At 39.5% G+C, this 23,925-nt stretch overlaps 1 protein-coding gene across 2 annotated transcripts in view; it reads left to right on the forward strand.

The window, feature by feature from the left end:
- The window catches only part of OXNAD1 (oxidoreductase NAD binding domain containing 1), a 251,075-nt gene extending 228,846 nt beyond the window's left edge, over window positions 1-22,229 (forward strand). For both annotated transcript variants that reach the window (XM_053714207.1, XM_053714208.1), the window contains exons 8-9: window positions 3,921-4,029; window positions 21,797-22,229. In XM_053714207.1, coding sequence (XP_053570182.1) covers window positions 3,921-4,029; window positions 21,797-21,951 — 264 coding nt within the window. In that variant the 3' untranslated portion in view covers window positions 21,952-22,229. The remainder of the gene's footprint in view (window positions 1-3,920; window positions 4,030-21,796) is intronic.
- The last annotated feature ends 1,696 nt before the right edge of the window (window positions 22,230-23,925 follow it).

Genomic DNA, 23,925 nt, shown 5'->3' on the forward strand with positions numbered 1-23,925 from the left:
TCTGGTCCAAGCCAGAAAACCTGTGACTAGAAAGATTTACCATAAAATATGGAAAAGATATATCTGTTGGTGTGAATCCAAGGGATTCTCCTGGAGTAAGATTAAAATTCCTAAGATCCTCTCCTTTCTCCAAGAAGGTTTGGATAAGGGATTGTCAGCGAGTTCTCTAAAAGGACAGATTTCTGCTTTATCTGTCTTGTTACACAAACGACTGGCAGCTGTGCCAGATGTACAAGCTTTTGTACAGGCTTTGGTCAGAATCAACCCTGTTTACAGACCCTTGACTCCTCCCTGGAGTCTAAATTTAGTTCTTTCAGTTCTTCAAGGGGTTCCGTTTGAACCCTTACATTCCATAGATATCAAGTTACTATCTTGGAAAGTTCTGTTTTTGGTTGCTATTTCTTTTGCTAGAAGAGTTTCTGAATTATCTGCTTTGCAGTGTGATCCACCCTATCTGGTATTCCATTCAGATAAGGTTGTTTTGCGTACCAAGCCTGGTTTTCTTCCAAAAGTTGTTTCCAACAAGAATATTAACCAGGAAATAGTTGTTCCTTCTTTGTGTCCGAATCCAGTTTCAAAGAAGGAACGTTTGTTACACAATTTGGATGTAGTCCGTGCTTTAAAGTTCTATTTAGAAGCAACAAAGGATTTCAGACAAACTTCTTCTTTGTCGTTTATTCTGGTAAGAGGAGAGGACAAAAAGCTACTGCTACCTCTCTTTCTTTCTGGCTGAAAAGCATCATCCGATTGGCTTATGAGACTGCCGGATGGCAGCCTCCTGAACAAATCACAGCTCACTCTACTAGGGCTGTGGCTTCCACTTGGGCCTTCAAGAACGAGGCTTCTGTTGATCAGATCAGGCAGCGACTTGGTCTTCTCTGCACACTTTTGCCAAATTCTACAAATTTGATACTTATGCTTCTTCGGAGGCTATTTTTGGGAGAAAGGTTTTGCAAGCCGTGGTGCCTTCTGTTTAGGTAACCTGATTTGCTCCCTCCCTTCATCCGTGTCCTAAAGCTTTGGTATTGGTTCCCACAAGTTATGGATGACGCCGTGGACCGGACACACCAATGTTGGAGAAAACAGAATTTATGCTTACCTGATAAATTACTTTCTCCAACGGTGTGTCCGGTCCACGGCCCGCCCTGGTTTTTTAATCAGGTTTGAAAAATGTCTTTCTCTATACACTACAGTCACCACGGCACCCTATAGTTTCTCCTTTTTTTCTCCTAACCGTTGGTCGAATGACTGGGGGGGCGGAGCTTGGGAGGGGCTATATGGACAGCTTTTGCTGTGCTCTTTGCCATTTCCTGTTGGGGAAGAGAATATTCCCACAAGTTATGGATGACGCCGTGGACCGGACACACCGTTGGAGAAAGTAATTTATCAGGTAAGCATAAATTCTGTTTTTTATTTTTTTTCCATTCTCTTGATATCTTTTGGAAAAGCAGGAAGCTCAAGAAGTGTGCACGTGTCTGGAGCACTATATGGCATCAGCTTTGCAAGAATGTTATCCTTTTGCAAGAGCACTAAATGGCAGCACTATTTCTTGCTATGTAGAGCTTTAGAAACCTACCTAGGTATCCCTTCAACAAAGAATACCAGGGGAACAAAGCAAAGTTGATAATAGAAGTAAATTGGAAACTTTTTTTTTTTTTTTTTTGTATAAATTTTTATTGAGGAACAAAAATAAACATACAGGTAATCTGACATGAAACAACAAAATTGCACATGTAATATGTTCCAGAACAATAGAGTGATATATAAGACACTATTGTAGACAGCACTCAAAGTAATACCTGTAGAATAGAGTAAACACATCTCAAATGTTAATCCTCAGTTTTCCAACCTCCATATGAAAGGGAAGACCCCTCTAGGGCCTTCATCACGTCTACTATAAACAACATATTAGGAGGGATATAATGGGGGAAGGGGAACTGTAAAACTAAAGAAGCATAAGAACTATTAAATATAAGAGGATCAGTCAGTCTGAGAGTATATAGGGGGATAGCTGTTCTTTGATCAATAGCTTGTGACTGGTAGGTGTGTCAACTCATATAAGGTATATGGGCTTTAAACTTTTAACAACAAGATAATCTAGAATAAAATCCTCCATATTATCCCTTATCTTTCATATATCATCAATAGTATAAACCATCTATCCTGTCTGACCTTTGAACTATGAATATATCTCAAGATCTCAGACCATCCAGATTGATCGCTATATATACTTGCTGCATAAGTGTAACACTAGGTTCAAAATTCAAAGGGAAAGGGTCTTTAGAATCTGTGTTCTATGTTTATTAAATAAACAAAAATGTAGGGAGGGCGAAGCCAGCAGTAGGGGAAATAAAATTGCAGGAGGAAAAAAAGTAATGAAACTAAATAGAGATTAATGTGCTAAGGTTTTCTCTAAACTCCTGAGAGATAAATGTAAAGTTTATCTTTTAATGTTACCTCTATATAAGCGTGTAGGGCAGACTACTAGATGGAGTATGGTTCGATATTCCACATAAAATGACTAAAATCTATTCCCCTATGATATAAGATAGGAACTGCAAATTAGGTACTATCAAGGGACTATAGCTAATTGTAACCAACATATTTATGTATGTTTTACATCCTATCTCATGAAGACTTAAGTCCAGATCACCATGGGGACTATTAGGGTTATCTTAGTGGTTAGTAAATATAAAAATAACAGGAAACTGCACTATATAGAGAGACTTCTCTTTAGATCAATATAAACTCTGGACTGCGTCATCCCGGCCGCTGACAACGCAGTAGTAATATAATTTCCATAGATGATCTCAATTTATATACTGTATAAGGGTCCTGCCTGTCATACCTTAACCATGTAAAATCTCTTTTTCTGATGTCATGGTAGTATACAGGTAGACAAGATGTTTAAGATATTTTAAATGAACTATGGTCCCTAACCTTAGCAAATCCTAACTAATTGTGGCTGTAAAGGCAAGTCAGATAGTCCTCCCCAAACAATAAAATACATAATAATTGAACTATATACTCTTGAAGAGAACATAAAGTAATAGACATGGGTTACAGTAAAATATTGACATTTAGCATTGTTCTATAAGATCTAGAGGCAAATGTACAATAACATTGGACTATACCATAGCTAGACATATAACCTTATGTTAGTTTTGAGAATATAAAAGATAGAGTAATTAACACAAAGAAAACTCAACAAAGCACATAATATCACTGGCGCTCTTTAGCAATAAGAACACATGTTAAATCCGGCAAGTAAAGTCATCATAAGCAGTGCAAAACATAGGCCCCTCTAGTGGAAGACTGCAAATGTCAGATGCAAACAGATATGTCTTTACCCGATACCAAGTCTGTACTGTTGCACTGATTTCACCTCCAGTTGTATAGCCAAAGATTGCAGGCAGAACAGCTGGCATGTGTAGAAGCCGATCCCACAATAAAGCCTGGAAACTTTTTTTTTAAATTGTATGCTCTGTCTGAATCACAAAAGAAAATGTGTGGGTTTCATATCCCTTTAACTTATATCTTTAATAGCTCCTGTCTATTCTTTATGGATTTTGTTTCAAAGAAAGGACAGCCGTCTGGTTTGTTTGTCAAATAAAACCATAAATTAGTATTATACCAATGATTAATCAAATAGATTAACAGGATAAATTCAGAACTGCTTTTCCGATGTTGGAGCATGGGTTTTATCCACCAAAATGTAACACAGTCATTAAACTGATTGCAATTATTCTCATTAAGAAAATGATATTATAATATTTCTAAACATTCTTCTGCTACTGAATATCCAATATGGAAGGCAGACATTACATATTTATTCTATTTCAGGAGTTTTTGTATGTTTTTTTTTACACAATCTTTGTTCATTTCAGATGTTATTAATTACGACCTGCTTTGTTTTACAGGACAATATTCTAAATTTAGTAAACAGTTTTCCTGGAAAGCTTACGTGTAGTTTCCATGTCACTCAACAGAGTTCACCAATTTGTTTGGAACTCCAGCCATTTATCACTGGTGAGTTGGTTCCTGTTCTTGGAGACTGTTTAACTTATCACTCATGAGTTATGGGGACACAATGTTTACAAATGCAGAGGTCATCCAGCTTATTGAATGAGGAATATTCAGCACAATTAGCCTTCATCTTTATGAGAAATTAATTGAGTAAATGGGCTACCATCCTATTGGAAATAGTAGCAGTGGTTTATTAGATCCATCTTGTGTAAAATAGTTTGAAGACCATAGTGAACTATTTAATTGTCATGAAAATGTGTACAGTGATTTCCCTAGGACCTATTTATAATGGGCACCCCACCGGCTGATTTTACTGACCTAAAATTTCTACAAATGATCATTAAATCAATTATGTTAAATGATGCATTAAACTTTTTCTTTTGATGGGTTAAGTAACATTTATAAATAATAGGAAATGTTATAATAATGCATTATTACACTTCCCCCTCCTGCCTACCTTATAATACCATCCTACTGGCAAAATCTTCAGTGAAGAACACTGGTTTTATCTTTAGTAACAATAGTTATGAGCATTCACAGCCAATGAAATGTATAAGCACATTGTCTCTACAAATTATAAGATATATCATGACAGTTTTTGGGACTTTGAGGACTTAGAAACATTTTTAAAGTACCATTAAAGGACCAGTCAACATATTAGATTTGCATAATCAACAAATGCAAGATAACTGGACAATGCAATAGCACTTAGTCTGAACTTCAAATGAGTAGTAGATTTTTTTATAACAAATTTCAAAGTTATGTCTTTTTCCACTCCCCTTGCACCATGTGATAGCAATCAGCCAATCACAAATGCATATACGTATAGTCTGTGTATTCTTGCACATGCTCAGTAGGATCTGGTGACTCAAAAAGTGTAAATATAAAAGACTGTGCACATTTTTTTTAATGGAAGTAAATTGGAAAGTTGCTTAAAATTTCATTCTGTATATGAATCATGAAAATTTAATTTAACCTGAGTGTCCCTTTAAGAATATAAAAATTCAGTTCAAATTAGTTTGCAGAAAATAAGCACAATGTAGAATGATGTATTTATGTCTTGTATGCTGTTATAGTAGCAAAAGTGGCAAAAATCACAAACCTTTTCACACCTTTTTGCTAAACCATATTAACAAGTAAATCAATGATTTACAAGGGCATATGGTGGATTTTTACAAGACCCTGCCTGTTTCAGGTTATTTAAAACACTCTGCTTGAGATTAATAGACTCAACAAGTTTCTCCATAATTTTATATTGTAAAATGTGCATTAATATGAAACTTGTATGCTGCAATAATTTGGTAAAATTGTTATTTAATGCATTAATGGAAATACAATTCCTGAAACACAATATATTAGTAACCGCTCTGCATTGGCATTGTACCCAACATGCTTTAAAATCCAGCCAGTAGAGCATATTAATGATGACCAAAGAAGTGTTAACTGTATCAATATAAATCACTTAGAGCAAAATAAAAAAAATTGCCTGTAATGATGTAAACATTTTAATTTTTCTGCTGTTGAATTCAAGTCATTATTGAAAGACCAAAAGGTCTTACAGTTATAGTAATCATGATTTTTATAATCTGAGAACATATGTGAATATGTCTATTTTTAATGTCTATTTAAAGGGACACTGAACCCAATTTTTTTCTTTCGTTATTCAGATAGAGCATGACATTTTAAGCAACTTGCTAATTTACTCCTATTTTCAAATTTTCTTTATTCTTTTGGTATCTTTATTTGAAATGCAAGAATATAAGTTTATATGCCGGCCCATTTTATCCTTGCTGATTGGTGGATAAATTCATCCACCAATCAAAAACAGCTGTCCAGAGTCTGAACCAAGAAAAAAGCTTAGATGCCTTCTTTTTCAAATACAGATAGCAAGAGAACAAAGAAACATTCGCCTAGATTTAGAGTTTGGCGTTAGCCGTCAAAAGCAGCGTTAAGGGGTCCTAACGCTGCTTTTTAATGCCTGCTGGTATTTAGAGTCAGGCAGGAAAGGGTCTACTGCTCACTTTCTTTCTGCAACTCGAGGCTACCGCAGATCCCCTTACGTCAATTGCGTATCCTATCTTTTCAATGGGATTTGCCTAACGCTGGTATTACGAGTCTTGGAAGAAGTGAGCGGTAGAGCCTCTACCGACAAGACTCCTACCGTCAAAAAAAGTCAGTAGTTAAGAGCTTTATGGGCTAACGCAGGAACATAAAGCTCTTAACTACTGTGCTATAAAGTACACTAACACCCATAAACTACCTATTAACCCCTAAACCTAGGCCCCCCCCCCACATCGAAAACCCTATAATAATTTTTTTTAACCCCTAATCTGCCGCTCCGGACACCGCCGCAACCTAAATTATACCTATGAACCCCTAATCTGCTGCCCCTAACATCGCTGACACCTATATTATATTTATTAACCCCTAATCTGCCCCCCCAACGTCGCCGCCACCTACCTACAATTATTAACCCCTAATCTGCCGACCGGACATCGCCACCACTATAATTAATGTATTAACCCCTAAACCGCCGCACTCCCGCCTCGCGAACACTATAATTGTTATTATTATTATTCTTTATTTATAAAGCGCCAACAGATTCCGCAGCGCTGTTCATAGGTAACAAAGATAAAAGGACAGTACAATATGAGACACCAGACAAAATTTAACAAACAAATACAGGAGGAATTGGGAGCCCTGTTCCCGTGGGAACTTACAATCTAAATATAATTATTCTTATTAAATCTAAATATATTTCTCCAACATAGGTGTGTCCGGTCCACGGCGTCATCCTTACTTGTGGGATATTCTCTTCCCCAACAGGAAATGGCAAAGAGCCCAGCAAAGCTGGTCACATGATCCCTCCTAGGCTCCGCCTACCCCAGTCATTCTCTTTGCCGTTGTACAGGCAACATCTCCACGGAGATGGCTTAGAGTTTTTTAGTGTTTAACTGTAGTTTTTATTATTCAATCAAGAGTTTGTTATTTTAAAATAGTGCTGGTATGTACTATTTACTCAGAAACAGAAAAGAGATGAAGATTTCTGTTTGTATGAGGAAAATGATTTTAGCAACCGTTACTAAAATCCATGGCTGTTCCACACAGGACTGTTGAGAGCAATTAACTTCAGTTGGGGGAACAGTGAGCAGTCTCTTGCTGCTTGAGGTATGACACATTCTAACAAGACGATGTAATGCTGGAAGCTGTCATTTTCCCTATGGGATCCGGTAAGCCATGTTTATTAAGATAGTAAATAAGGGCTTCACAAGGGCTTATTAAGACTGTAGACTTTTTCTGGGCTAAATCGATTCATTATTAACACATATTTAGCCTTGAGGAATCATTTAATCTGGGTATTTTGATAAGATTATATCGGCAGGCACTGTTTTAGACACCTTATTCTTTAGGGGCTTTGCCAAATCATAGGCAGAGCCTCATTTTCGCGCCGGTGTTGCGCACTTGTTTTTGAGAGGCATGACATGCAGTCGCATGTGTGAGGAGCTCTGATACTTAGAAAAGACTTTCTGAAGGCGTCATTTGGTATCGTATTCCCCTTTGGGCTTGGTTGGGTCTCAGCAAAGCAGATACCAGGGACTGTAAAGGGGTTAAAGTTAAAAACGGCTCCGGTTCCGTTATTTTAAGGGTTAAAGCTTCCAAATTTGGTGTGCAATACTTTTAAGGCTTTAAGACACTGTGGTGAAATTTTGGTGAATTTTGAACAATTCCTTCATATTTTTTCGCAATTGCAGTAATAAAGTGTGTTCAGTTTAAAATTTAAAGTGACAGTAACGGTTTTATTTTAAAACGTTTTTTGTACTTTGTTATCAAGTTTATGCCTGTTTAACATGTCTGAACTACCAGATAGACTGTGTTCTGAATGTGGGGAAGCCAGAGTTCCTTCTCATTTAAATAAATGTGATTTATGTGACAATGACAATGATGCCCAAGATGATTCCTCAAGTGAGGGGAGTAAGCATGGTACTGCATCATTCCCTCCTTCGTCTACACGAGTCTTGCCCACTCAGGAGGCCCCTAGTACATCTAGCGCGCCAATACTCCTTACTATGCAACAATTAACGGCTGTAATGGATAATTCTGTCAAAAACATTTTAGCCAAAATGAACACTTATCAGCGTAAGCGCGACTGCTCTGTTTTAGATACTGAAGAGCATGACGACGCTGATAATAATGGTTCTGAAGGGCCCCTAAACCAGTCTGATGGGGCCAGGGAGGTTTTGTCTGAGGGAGAAATTACTGATTCAGGGAACATTTCTCAACAAGCTGAACCTGATGTGATTACGTTTAAATTTAAGTTGGAACATCTCCGCATTCTGCTTAAGGAGGTATTATCCACTCTGGATGATTGTGACAAGTTGGTCATCCCAGAGAAACTATGTAAAATGGACAAGTTCCTAGAGGTCCCGGGGCTCCCAGAAGCTTTTCCTATACCCAAGCGGGTGGCGGACATTGTAAATAAAGAATGGGAAAGGCCCGGTATTCCTTTCGTCCCTCCCCCCATATTTAAAAAATTGTTTCCTATGGTCGACCCCAGAAAGGACTTATGGCAGACAGTCCCCAAGGTCGAGGGAGCGGTTTCCACCTTAAACAAACGCACCACTATACCCATAGAAGATAGTTGTGCTTTCAAAGATCCTATGGATAAAAAATTAGAAGGTTTACTTAAAAAGATGTTTGTTCAGCAGGGTTACCTTCTACAACCAATTTCATGCATTGTCCCTGTCGCTACAGCCGCGTGTTTCTGGTTCGATGAGCTGGTAAAGGCGGTCGATAGTGATTCTCCTCCTTATGAGGAGATTATGGACAGAATCAATGCTCTCAAATTGGCTAATTCTTTCACCTTAGACGCCACTTTGCAATTGGCTAGGTTAGCGGCTAAGAACTCTGGGTTTGCTATTGTGGCGCGCAGAGCGCTTTGGTTGAAATCTTGGTCAGCTGATGCGTCTTCCAAGAACAAGCTACTTAACATTCCTTTCAAGGGGAAAACGCTGTTTGGCCCTGACTTGAAAGAGATTATCTCTGATATCACTGGGGGTAAGGGCCACGCCCTTCCTCAGGATCGGCCTTTCAAGGCAAAAAATAAACCTAATTTTCGTCCCTTTCGTAGAAACGGACCAGCCCAAAGTGCTACGTCCTCTAAGCAAGAGGGTAATTCTTCTCAAGCCAAGCCAGCTTGGAGACCAATGCAAGGCTGGAACAAGGGAAAGCAGGCCAAGAAACCTGCCACTGCTACCAAGACAGCATGAAATGTTGGCCCCCGATCCGGGACCGGATCTGGTGGGGGGCAGACTCTCTCTCTTCGCTCAGGCTTGGGCAAGAGATGTTCTGGATCCTTGGGTGCTAGAAATAGTCTCCCATGGTTATTTTCTGGAGTTCAAGGGGCTTCCCCCAAGGGGGAGGTTCCACAGGTCTCAGTTGTCTTCAGACCACATAAAAAGACAGGCATTCTTACATTGTGTAGAAGACCTGTTAAAAATGGGAGTGATTCATCCTGTTCCATTAGGAGAACAAGGGATGGGGTTCTACTCCAATCTGTTCATAGTTCCCAAAAAAGAGGGAACGTTCAGACCAATCTTAGATCTCAAGATCTTAAACAAGTTTCTCAAGGTTCCATCGTTCAAGATGGAAACCATTCGAACAATTCTTCCTTCCATCCAGGAAGGTCAATTCATGACCACGGTGGATTTAAAGGATGCGTATCTACATATTCCTATCCACAAGGAACATCATCGGTTCCTAAGGTTCGCATTCCTGGACAAGCATTACCAGTTCGTGGCGCTTCCTTTCGGATTAGCCACTGCTCCAAGGATTTTCACAAAGGTACTAGGGTCCCTTCTAGCTGTGCTAAGACCAAGGGGCATTGCCGTAGTACCTTACTTGGACGACATTCTGATTCAAGCGTCGTCCCTTCCTCAAGCAAAGGCTCACACGGACATTGTCCTGGCCTTTCTCAGATCTCACGGATGGAAAGTGAACGTGGAAAAGAGTTCTCTATCTCCGTCAACATTGGTTCCCTTCTTGGGAACAATAATAGACTCCTTAGAAATGAGGATTTTTCTGACAGAAGCCAGAAAAACAAAGCTTCTAGACTCTTGTCGGATACTTCATTCCGTTCCTCTTCCTTCCATAGCGCAGTGCATGGAAGTGATAGGTTTGATGGTAGCGGCAATGGACATAGTTCCTTTTGCGCGCATTCATCTAAGACCATTACAACTGTGCATGCTCAGTCAGTGGAATGGGGACTATACAGACTTGTCTCCGAAGATACAAGTAAATCAGAGGACCAGAGACTCACTCCGTTGGTGGCTGTCCCTGGACAACCTGTCACAAGGGATGACCTTCCGCAGACCAGAGTGGGTCATTGTCACGACCGACGCCAGTCTGATGGGCTGGGGCGCGGTCTGGGGATCCCTGAAAGCTCAGGGTCTTTGGTCTCGGGAAGAATCTCTTCTACCGATAAATATTCTGGAACTGAGAGCGATATTCAATGCTCTCAAAGCTTGGCCTCAGCTAGCGAGGGCCAAGTTCATACGGTTTCAATCAGACAACATGACAACTGTTGCGTACATCAACCATCAGGGGGGAACAAGGAGTTCCCTAGCGATGGAAGAAGTGACCAAAATCATTCTATGGGCGGAGTCTCACTCCTGCCACCTGTCTGCTATCCACATCCCAGGAGTGGAAAATTGGGAAGCGGATTTTCTGAGTCGTCAGACATTGCATCCGGGGGAGTGGGAACTCCATCCGGAAATCTTTGCCCAAGTCACTCAACTGTGGGGCATTCCAGACATGGATCTGATGGCCTCTCGTCAGAACTTCAAAGTTCCTTGCTACGGGTCCAGATCCAGGGATCCCAAGGCGGCTCTAGTGGATGCACTAGTAGCACCTTGGACCTTCAAACTAGCTTATGTGTTCCCGCCGTTTCCTCTCATCCCCAGGCTGGTAGCCAGGATCAATCAGGAGAGGGCGTCGGTGATCTTGATAGCTCCTGCGTGGCCACGCAGGACTTGGTATGCAGATCTGGTGAATATGTCATCGGCTCCACCATGGAAGCTACCTTTGAGACGAGACCTTCTTGTTCAGGGTCCGTTCGAACATCCGAATCTGGTCTCACTCCAGCTGACTGCTTGGAGATTGAACGCTTGATCTTATCGAAGCGAGGGTTCTCAGATTCTGTTATCGATACTCTTGTTCAGGCCAGAAAGCCTGTAACTAGAAAGATTTACCACAAAATTTGGAAAAAATATATCTGTTGGTGTGAATCTAAAGGATTCCCTTGGGACAAGGTTAAGATTCCTAAGATTCTATCCTTCCTTCAAGAAGGATTGGAAAAAGGATTATCTGCAAGTTCCCTGAAGGGACAGATTTCTGCCTTGTCTGTGTTACTTCACAAAAAGCTGGCAGCTGTGCCAGATGTTCAAGCCTTTGTTCAGGCTCTGGTCAGAATCAAGCCTGTTTACAAACCTTTGACTCCTCCTTGGAGTCTCAACTTAGTTCTTTCAGTTCTTCAGGGGGTTCCGTTTGAACCCTTACATTCCGTTGATATTAAGTTATTATCTTGGAAAGTTTTGTTTTTGGTTGCAATTTCTTCTGCTCGAAGAGTTTCAGAATTATCTGCTCTGCAGTGTTCTCCTCCTTATCTGGTGTTCCATGCAGATAAGGTGGTTTTACGTACTAAACCTGGTTTTCTTCCAAAAGTTGTTTCTAACAAAAACATTAACCAGGAGATTATCGTACCTTCTCTGTGTCCGAAACCAGTTTCGAAGAAGGAACGTTTGTTGCACAATTTGGATGTTGTTCGCGCTCTAAAATTCTATTTAGATGCTACAAAGGATTTTAGACAAACATCTTCCTTGTTTGTTGTTTATTCCGGTAAAAGGAGAGGTCAAAAAGCAACTTCTACCTCTCTCTCTTTTTGGATTAAAAGCATCATCAGATTGGCTTACGAGACTGCCGGACGGCAGCCTCCCGAAAGAATCACAGCTCATTCCACTAGGGCTGTGGCTTCCACATGGGCCTTCAAGAACGAGGCTTCTGTTGATCAGATATGTAGGGCAGCGACTTGGTCTTCACTGCACACTTTTACCAAATTTTACAAGTTTGATACTTTTGCTTCTTCTGAGGCTATTTTTGGGAGAAAGGTTTTGCAAGCCGTGGTGCCTTCCATTTAGGTGACCTGATTTGCTCCCTCCCTTCATCCGTGTCCTAAAGCTTTGGTATTGGTTCCCACAAGTAAGGATGACGCCGTGGACCGGACACACCTATGTTGGAGAAAACAGAATTTATGTTTACCTGATAAATTACTTTCTCCAACGGTGTGTCCGGTCCACGGCCCGCCCTGGTTTTTTAATCAGGTCTGATATTTTATTTTCTTTAACTACAGTCACCACGGTATCATATGGTTTCTCCTATGCAAATATTCCTCCTTAACGTCGGTCGAATGACTGGGGTAGGCGGAGCCTAGGAGGGATCATATGACCAGCTTTGCTGGGCTCTTTGCCATTTCCTGTTGGGGAAGAGAATATCCCACAAGTAAGGATGACGCCGTGGACCGGACACACCGTTGGAGAAAGTAATTTATCAGGTAAACATAAATTCTGTTATTATTAACCCCTAATCTGCCTTCCCTAACATCGCCGCCACCTACCCACAAATATTAACCCATAATCTGCCGGCCCCACCGCTACTATAATAAAGTTATTAACCCCTAAAGCTAAGTCTAACCCTAACACCCCCTTAACTTAAATATAAATTAAATTTAAAGAAATAATTTTACTATAATTAAATAAATTAATCCTATTTAAAACTAAATACTTACCTATAAAATAAACCCTAATATAGCTACAATATAACTAATAGTTACATTGTAGCTATTTTAGGATTTATATTTATTTTACAGGCAACTTTGTATTTATTTTAACTAGGTGCAATAGCTATTAAATAGTTAATAACTAATAGCTACCTAGTTAAAATAATTACAAAATTACCTGTAAAATAAATCCTAACCTAAGTTACAAATACACCTAACACTACACTATCAATAAATTAATTAAATAAATTACCTACAATTAGCTAAACTAAAATACAATTAAATAAACTAAACTATAATACAAAAAAACCCCACTAAATTACAGAAAATAAAAAAAAATTACAAGAAGTTTAAACTAATTACACCTAATCTAAGCCCCCTAATAAAATAAAAAAGCCCCCCAAAATAATTAAATGCCCTACCCTATTCTAAATTACAAAGTAATCAGCTCTTTTACCAGCCCTTAAAAGGGCTTTTTGCGGGGCATTGCCCCAAAGTAATCAGCTCTTTTACCTGTAAAAAAAATACAACCCCCCCAACATTAAAACCCACCACCCACGCACCCCTACTCTAACCCACCCAAACCCCCCTTAAATAAACCTAACACTAACCCCCTGAAGATCTCTCTACCTTGAGTCGTCTTCACACAGCCGAGCCGAATTCTTCATCCAAGCGGAGCAAGAAGAGGTCCTCCATCCGGTAGAAGTCTTCATCCAAGCGGGGCAAGAAGAGGTCCTCCATCCGGTAGAAGTATTCATCCAAGCGGCATCTTCTATCTTCATCCGGAGCGGAGCCATCTTCCATCCAGCCGACGCGGAGCCATCCTCTTCAACCAACGGACTAACAACGAATGACGGTTCCTTTAAGGGACGTCATCCAAGATGGCGTCCCTCAAATTCCGATTGGCTGATAGGATTCTATCAGCCAATCGGAATAAAGGTAGGAAAAATCTGGTTGGCTGATTCAATCAGCCAATCAGATTGAAGTTCAATCCAATTGGCTGATCCAATCAGAATGGATCAGCCAATCGGATTTAACTTCAATCTGATTGGCTGATTGAATCAGCCGATCAGATTTTTCCTACCTTAATTCCGATTGGCTGATAGAATCCTATCAGCCAATCGGAATTTGAGGGACGCCATCCTGGATGACGTCCTTTAAAGGAACCGTCATTCATCGTTAGTCCGTCGGTTGAAGAGGATGGCTCCGCGTCGGCTGGATGGAAGATGACTCCGCTCCGGATGGATGAAGATAGAAGACACCACTTGGATGAATACTTCTACCGGATGGAGGACCTCTTCTTGCCCCGCTTGGATGAAGACTTCTATCGGATGGAGGACCTCTTCTTGCTCTGCTTGGATGAAGAATTCGGCTCGGCTGTGTGAAGACGACTCAAGGTAGGGAGATCTTCAGGGGGTTAGTGTTAGGTTTATTTAAGGGGGGTTTGGGTGGGTTAGAGCAGTGATTTGCAACCTTTTTTTTGGCACACTTTTTTACATTAAAAAAATCCTGCGGCACACCACCATCCCAAAATTTTACAAAATCACACATTGTAGCCAAATACAGGATATATATACAGTATATGTATATATATATATATATATATATATATATATATATATATATATATACATATATACTGTATATATATATATACAGGTATACCCCGCTCATACAGCGGGTTAGGGACCGGAGCACCGCTGTAAAGTGAAAACCGCCTTAAAGTGAAACAAGGCAGTTTTAGCTTTCTTTTCACTTGCCAGTGTGTTGAAAGACTTGAAAACATGTTTGAACTAACTTATATTAGGGGTGCAATAGCTCTAAGTTTAGTTTAACACTAGCACAGAACAGTATTCAATAGAAACTGTACCTGTAAAATAGTGACTATAGTACAGATTGCACTGTAATGATGTAAACAGAGTGAACTGTGCATAAAAAAATGGTGCCAGTCACTTTTCTCGCAATCTGACGATGATTACAGCACTATTTCTAAATCCTTGGATGTTGAACTTCAGCTCCACAAAGCGCTGTATTAGCGAAGCGATGTAAAGTAAAGCGCTGTAAAGCGAGGTATACCTGTATGTATATATATATATATATATATATATATATATATATATATATATATCCTGTATTAGGCTGCAATGTGTGATTTTGTACAATTTTGTATATATACACACTGTACTGTGCTGTCATGCCATGCCTCCTACAAACTATACATGACATATTGACATTCATTTACAAACAATCATAATGATTGTCTGTGAATGAATGTCAATGTCATGGTTGTAAATGATACCTGATGAGCCTGTCACATACCTACCAATATTTAAAAATTGAAAGAGGGACACCCCCGCACTGTTGTCAGTCTGCCGCGGCACACCTGAGGATCTCTCACGGCACACTAGTGTGCCACGGCACACTGGTTGAAAAACACTGGGTTAGAGTAGGGGTATGTGGGTGGTGGGCTTTAATGTTGGGGGGTTGTATTTTTTTACAGGTAAAAGAGCTGATTACTTTGGGGCAATGCCCCGCAAAAAGCCCTTTTAAGGGCTGGTAAAAGAGCTGATTACTTTGTAATTTAGAATAGGGTAGGGCATTTTATTATTTTGGGGGGCTTTTTTATTTTATTAGGGGGCTTAGATTAGGTGTATTTAGTTTAAACTTCTTGTAATTTTTTTTTATTTTCTGTAATTTAGAGTTTGTTTTTGTATTATAGTTTAGTTTATTTAATTGTATTTTAGTTTAGCTAATTGTAGGTAATTTATTTAATTAATTTATTTATAGTGTAGTGTTAGGTGTATTTGTAACTTAGGTTAGGATTTATTTTACATGTAATTTTGTAATTATTTTAACTAGGTAGCTATTAAATAGTTATTAACCATTTAATAGCTATTGTACCTAGTTAAAATAAATAGAAAGTTGCCTGTAAAATAAATATAAATCCTGAAATAGCTACAATGTAACTATTAGTTATATTGTAGCTATATTAGGGTTTATTTTATAGGTAAGTATTTAGTTTTAAATAGGAATAATTTATTTAATTATAGTAAATTTATTTAGATTAATTTAAATTATATTTAACTTAGGGGGGTGTTACGGTTAGGGTTAGACTTAGGTTTAGGGGTTAATAACTTTATTATAGTAGCGGCGACGTTGGGGGCGGGAGATTAGGGGTTTATAATTGTAGGTAGATGGCGGCGATGTTAGGGAGGGCAGATTAGGGGTTTATACAATTTATTATAGTGTTTGCGAGGCGGGAGTGCGGTGATTTAGGGGTTAATACATTTATTATAGTGGCGGCGAGGTGTGGTCGGCAGATTAGGGGTTAATAAGCGGCGACATTTGCGGGGGGCAGATTAGCGGGTAATAAATATAATATAGGTGGCGGCGATGTTAGGGGCAGTAGATTAGGGGTTCATAGCGATAATGTAGGTTGCGGCGGTGTCCGGAGCGGCAGATTAGGGGCTAATAATAAAATGCAGGTGTCAACGATAGCGGGGGTGGCAGATTAGGGGTTAATAAGTGTAAGGTTAGGGGTGTTTAGACTCGGGGTTCATGTTAGGGTGTTAGGTGCAGACTTAGAAAGTGTTTCCCCATAAGAAACAATGGGGCTGTGTTAGGAGCTGAATGCTGCTTTTTTGCAGGTGTTTGGTTTTTTTTCAGCCAGCTCAGCCCCATTGTTTCCTATGGGGATATCGTGCATGAGCACGTTTTTCCAGCTTATCGCTACCGTAAGCAGCGCTGGTATTGAGGGTTGAAGTGGAGCTAAATTATGCTCAACGCTCCCTTTTCTGAGGCTAACGCAGCCATTCAGACAACTCTAAATACCATCGTTGTCTTAAGGGTGCGCTGGAAAAAATAGGAGCGTTAGCACCACGGGTCTTTACCGAAAAAACTCTAAATCTAGGCGATTGATAATAGGAGTAAATTAGAAAGTTGCTTAAAATTGCATGCTTATCCGAATCATAAAAGAAGAAAAATTGGGTTCAGTGTCCCTTTAATGTAAAATGTTGCTCAATGGGACATTGCAGACAATTTTATAGTTTTATTTAAATGAAAGTTTTAATAATTTCTTTTATAAAATGTCAAATTTTTGCATCCGATATGTAGTGAGGTGAATTCTGAAGTGCTTTTGTAAACATTGTCTATAGGGGCTCTCTAACGGAGCGGAGACCCAATTTCCCACTCAGATCTTATAAAGGACAGAGAGAGGAGTTTGAGCTAGGCAGTGGGAATCTTATCCCAGTCTAGAGATATCACAGTCCTCCCAAGTGAAATGCTGATTTATCTGGCAATTCCCTGATCTACAATGTGCTTCTCTTTATAAGATCCTTGGCACCTTGCTTGCACTATCTCAGATGTTCCATTTACTAGAAGCAGCCATCTGCATCTGAGGTAAGCACACTAGATGAAGGTGCAGACAGGTGAGCACATTACATCTTCATGGCCCACCGGCTATTAAAATGAGGTTACTGTCTCTTTAAATTTAGCACGACTGGCTTTAACATTTTCAGGTGTTACCAGAGATCCTAATGCAGCTTTTTGCTTTAAACATGAGTTATTGCCCAACGCAAACTGTTCACCGGTAGCACTCGTGTGATAGGTGTAAACTTTTTGTGATGTTTTTTAGCCGCCTTCTTGGTTTTTTTTTTGGGGGGGGGGGGGGATTCTGCTTCTGAGGTTTAGTAGCCATCTTAGATGTGTTTGGAGAAGCTCTCCATTCTGGGCATATTGGAGCTTACCAAAACGTTTATATATATATATATATATATATATATATATATTATATATATACCAATCCAATTCCAGGTGCACTCCATAAGACTATATAAGCAACTGCCAGGGGGGTGCTGCGTAACACATACAATCCAAGTTCAATTTATTCAATATCGAATAAAAACGCTGCACTCACCTCTGTTTTTTTGGAGATACTGAATCTACCCATTGAGAAAGGTACCAGGCCGGTACCGAAACGTTTGGGGGTAAATTGTGTTGCAATACATTGATGTGAACTGGAAATAAACGACTATGATATTCAGACCAGTGAGTGCAGCATTTTTATTCGATATTGAATAAATTGAACTTGGATTATATATATATATATATATATATATATATATATATATATATATATATATAGTTAATTACAATTGTTTTGGGTGCATATGCCTCATTACTTCACTGTTTACTTTTTATGGGTTACTCCGTTTTACATTGTGCCTTTATTACCTATTGTATGGCTGTTCCCCTCAGGGGTCAAGATATGTGCAGATCATTGTGCCAAAGAGCTACTTAATACCTTAGACTCATGTGTCCTTCCTAGGGTTGACCATTGACTCAGTTACTATGCATTGTCTCTAACAGATCAACAAAAACTGCAACAGGGGGTGCTCAACTTCAGAAAAATCCCCTTCTTTTTGTTGCTCAATGTATTAATGTTGTGGAGGTCATGGTGACTGTTTCAGAGGCAGTTCCCTTAGCCAGATTTCATTTTTGGCCTCTGCAACTGCCAATGCTTTATCAATGGAATGGGACTACAAGGACCTGTTTCAGAAGATCTTATTAGATCACAAGATGAGACAGTTTTTGAATTAGTGGCAAACTCACCAATCTCTTATCCAGGGGGCCTCATTTCTTTGGCCAGTCTTGATTGTGATTACCACAGACACCAGACTAAGGGGTTGGGTAGAAGTGTGGGGGTCTCCATTTGCAGGGAGTTTGGTCTCTATGGAAGGCAAGGTTACCACCAAAACATCCTGGATTCTTTTTGAATTCCTAGATTGCATTCATTTCTACAGGATGGTTTGGAGAAAGGCTTATTAACCAGTACACTTTAGGGTCAGATTTCGGCCTTCATCTGTATTATATCATGAGAAAATTGCCAAAATGAATGACGTACAGGCATTGATAAGAATCAAGCTGGTGATTCGACCAGTTACTCCTCCATTGGAATCTTAATCTGGTTTTAAGGGTTTCTTAAAAGGACAGGAAACTCCAAAATTTTCTTTCATGATTTGATAAAACAGACAATTTTAAACAACTTTTCAATTTACTTCTATTATCAGATTTGCTTCATTATCTTGTTATTCTTTGCTGAAGGAGTAGCTTTGCACTACTGGCAGCTGGCTGAACACATCTAGTTAGCCAATCACAAGAGACAAATGTGTTCAGGCACCAATCAGCAGCCAGCTCCCACTAGTGTAGGATATGTGTGTATTAGTTTTCAACAAGAAATACTAAGAAAATGAAGCACATTTGAAAATATAAGTGAAATTAAAATGTTCCTAAAATTACATGTTCTATCAGAATCATGCAAGTTTAATTTTGACTTTTCTATTCCTTTAAGCCCCTCCATCCGTCCTAACAGTGCAGGGCTCTAACGCACTTAGAACAGCATGGAACCTCCTACATTTTTTTGCCTCCTTTTAATCAATGGGAAATCCCACTGGGGGAGTTCCTAGCGTCATAGGCAGTCCCCCATGATCCGATCCCGGCCTTGAAATCATGTGATCGCATTGACGATTGTGTGATTTCAATTTTCAAGCAAGCTAACATTTGTAATCATGTTTGTCATCTGACTGTACCCTCCCTACTGATTATTCATATTGATTGGTGCTAACCCAATGGTAATTAATTTTGAGGGAATTTTTTTTGTACTTGCCATTGAAGGGCCATGAAACCTGATTTTTCTCTTTCATGATTCAGATAGAGCATGCAATATAAACAACTTTCCAATTTATTTCTATTGTCTAATTTGTTTTGTTCTTTTTGTATCCTTCGTTGATAAGTATACCTAGGTATTTTCAGAAGCTGCTGATTAATGGCTGCACATATATGCCTCTTGTTATTGGTTTTCAGCTAGCTCCCAGTTGTGCATTACTGCTACTTCAACAAAGGATACCAAGAGAATGAAGCAATGTAGATAATAGAAGTAAGTTGTTCAAAATGGTATGCTCTATCTTAATCATGGAAGAACATTTTCGTTTCATGTCCCTTTAAATCAATGTTTAGAACCACCCTTCCTGGTTTGGTGCACATTGGCCATGCTTTTTCTCTTGTTTTCCATTTTCTTCAAATTCTTGGCAAAATTGTAAAACTTGAGAACAAGAGAACTTGCCACCCAGAATGCAAAGTAATGGATTTAATAGTAAGTACAAAATACATTTTTAATATTTAGTAATTGTTGTTATGCTTTTTATTTTCTACTTCCTGCATTTAACAAACTGTTGATATAGAGAAATATTTTTCTTTTGCATGATGTACCAAGTCCACGGATTCATCCTAACTTGTAGTATATTGTCCTTCCTGACAGGAAGTAGCAAAGAGAGCACCACAGCAGAGCTGTCTATATAGCTCTCCCCTTAACTCCACCCCCCAGTCATTCTCTTTGCTGGCTCTAAGCAGGAAGAGTAAAGAGAAGAGGTGTTAAACTGTTAGTTTTCTTATTTTATCTTCAATCAAGTGTTTGTTATTTGTAAATGGTACCGGTGTTGTACTATTTACTCTCAGGCAGGCCCACAGAAGCTGAGGAGTACAGGAAAACTTCAGTGTGAGGAACTGTTTCTTGCTATTCAGCAATGAGGTTTGTTCAGTCATATTTTCTGCATTTTCTGTGTTAACTCAGAAAGGCTGACAGTGTCCCCATTAGGGGAAGGGTAAGCAGTAATCCTAGTGTTATCAGAGGTTTTTACTAGCTTGCATAAAGGGTTAATTTTTTGTGGGCACTCAGTTTGTTATGTGAATTTGGGACAAACGTTTTTGTGTCTGGGAGTAACATTTTCTGTTTTATGGGACATTTGCTTGAGGGTTCTTTGGGGTTGTTTATAACCCACATGGCTTTCAGGCAGGCTTTGTTAGTTTTGTGTAGGCCCCAGCAACATCGAGTGAGGTGGGCGGGGCTTACATTTACAAGCAGCAAGCAACTTCTCCTGAGGTCCTGAGAGTCTTCTGAGGAACTAATTGAAGCTTTAAACCCCATATTATCGCTTCCTAAGGGCAGGTAGAGCCACAGCAGAGATGTGGCAAGGTGCTTTAGGGGTTTTTAACCGGTTTTAGACATATTTCAATCCGTTTTTTTCATTTAGGGGTTTATTGCTTATTAACTTGTGGTGCAATCCTTCTAAAGCTTAGTGGGTACACTGTTAAAATTTCAGAAAAATTTTAACCTGTTTTGCAGTTTGTGTATGCCTTTTTTTCTCTTAAAGGCACAGTACTGTTTTTGCAAATTGTGTTTTTTTCATTAAATAAAGTGTTTTCCAAGCTTGCTTGCTTTATTACTAGTCTGTTAAACATGTCTGACACTGAGGAAACTCATTGTTCAATTTGTTTAGAAGCCATTGTGGAACCCCCTCTTAGAATGTGTCCCACTTGTACTTTTGCTTCTTCGGAAGCTATTTGTGGGAGAAAGGTTTTGCAAGCAGTGGTGCCTTCCGTTTAGGTTCCTGTCTTGTCCCTCCCTTCATTCGTGTCCTAAAGCTTTGGTATTGGTATCCCACAAGTTAGGATGAATCCGTGGACTCGGTACATCATGCAAAAGAAAACTAAATTTATGCTTACCTGATAAATGTCTTTCTTTTGCGATGTACCGAGTCCACGGCCCGCCCTGTCTATTCAAGACAGATAGTATTTTTTTATGTAAACTTCAGTCACCTCTGCACCTTATAGTTTCTCCTTTTCTTCCTTGGCCTTCGGTCGAATGACTGGGGGTGGAGTTAAAGGGGGAGCTATATAGACAGCTCTGCTGTGGTGCTCTCTTTACTACGTCCTGTCAGGAAGGACAATATCCCACAAGTTAGGATGAATCCGTGGACTCGGTTCATCGCAAAAGAAAGAAATTTATCAGGTAAGCATAAATTTTGTTTTTAGTGTTTTTAAAAGGTGGAAATAAATCTGTTTCTAATTGCAGTGTTTAAACATTGTCATTATACTATTTCTTAGAGGGAAGAATCTCCGAACATGATCTAGCAAAATCAGTGTCCAGTAATCATCTTTGTTACATTTGTGGACCACCTCCAATGATAGAATCCATGTGCAAGCAACTTGAAGCACTCCATGTACCAAGAGAGCAGATCTACTTTGAAAAATGGTGGTAGCGCTACTATACAATATACCAGAAGGAACCAAAAACTGTTGCAATCTCAAGATTTTTTTGTTCTCCTGTGACCTATAGAAGAAAATAAAAACAGGACAGTGGAACAAAACAATTTGTAACATCCTCTGTAGTGTAAAGCAAAGCCTTTTGTTCCAGAGACTGAGGAAATGAAAATGTTATGTCATACATTTTAGGATCAAATCAAGCTGTGCTTTTATATTTAATACTTGAAATAGCAATATTGTAATAATTTTATTTAAATACAAAATGTTGACACTATATTTGTATGCCTCATTATTTATAATTTAACATTCACACTCCAGTTAAGTGTGTTAGACTGTCCATATATTCATTTTGGTTAAGAGTAACACAATAACCACTAACATCATATTGCCTGTTTTTCGTCAACATACGCACATATACTATGTGGGCCTGTGCACCAGTATTCAAGCTTAGAGTGCTGGCAGTGGTGTGTATTGAATCAAGCCAATGCTGAGAAGGTGTGGTGTTTGAATACTGGTTTGTGGACCCTCACAGCATATGCGCATATGCCACTAATGGAAGTATATTGAGAAAATTCTGCTATCTAAAATCGAAATGCATTCATCGACTTTTTAATTTTGACTTTTAAATCCCTTTAACTGATCTAAACAATGTTATTAGGAATTATTATTATTTCTTTCCTAAGATATGGAGAGTCCATGACATCATTCAATTACTAGTGGGAATATGACTCCTGGCCAGCAGTAGGAGGCAAAGAGCACCACAGCAAAGTTGGTAAGTGTCACTCCCCTATCAATAATCCCCAATCATTCTCTTTGCCTCTGTCAATGGGTTTAGCCAAGTCCACGTCAATTTCTTCAGTAGAGTAGAAGAATATTTCATATGCAGTAGATGGGGACATTTTTAAAATCCTTTATACAGGATTTTCTTTGGCAGTGGGCAGGCACATTATGTATGTTGAGACTAGGGGTTAATCTTCCCTTTATTGGGACGTTTTTCCTCTTTGGGCTAATTTTGTTTAAATACTTTATTAGTATGTGTGTGGGGCTTATGTTTTATACAGGAATTTATGTATAAACTTAAAATTTGGCAGTTGGTTTTCTTTGCTTGCTTAGATAGAACAGGCTAACTGACAGGCTGCTTGAGCGTTTGTGTAAATTTAAATCCAGGGTTGTAGGCAGAGGGAAACGCGCGCCTTTTACTTGCTGCGTAGTTTCCTCTCTCTGCTGTCGGATATTCATGAAGCGGAGCGGCGTCATTGAATTTCAGTCTCTTCAGTGTCGATCTACTATAGATCGTTTTAGAGACTTCTGGCAGCCAAATTGTGTATAAGTGTTACAGTAAGGCACTTCAGCCTGTCTGAGGTGTAGGGGGGCTGATTGGTTAAAGAATTTTTTGATAACGTTAAGCGTATATGGTGTTAAAAATTCTTAAAGTGACGAGGCGGGGCTTAGCCGGTCTGGAAGATGGCTGTGTGAATTAACAGCTCCTATGCCCTAACACCACAAACCCAACCAATATAGCAAGCAACGGCACTTATAAACATTAACATCTGAGCCACACAGCACACGGCAAGCAAGCATCAGCTGTGGGGAACAAAAAAAAAAAGAAGTGAACAGCAGAGAGCAGCCCCTGGAAAAGACGGCTACAGCTATAGAAGTACCGGACATCAAAGGAGCACAACCAAACACACATAACAGCTGACCGGGTACCTTAATAAAGAAAAAAGCAGATAACCGGCATAAAGAACCTTGCCGAGCAAGGGAAGACAGAGGCAGCAAGACGGGTCCGACATTAAAAACGGAGCCGCAACACCACGTGATCACCCGGCAGTGAAAAGGACTCCACGCTCCTTAAAGGGGTAAGACTGCACACGCAGCAGACGCTGCAAACAAAACAAAAAAAAAAAGGCCCCTGATACAGGAACTAAGTAACACTCCATACCGGAGCATAGCACACACCACAGGACTCA

This window comes from Bombina bombina, chromosome 5, assembly GCF_027579735.1.
Source record: "Bombina bombina isolate aBomBom1 chromosome 5, aBomBom1.pri, whole genome shotgun sequence".
NCBI lineage: Eukaryota > Metazoa > Chordata > Amphibia > Anura > Bombinatoridae > Bombina > Bombina bombina.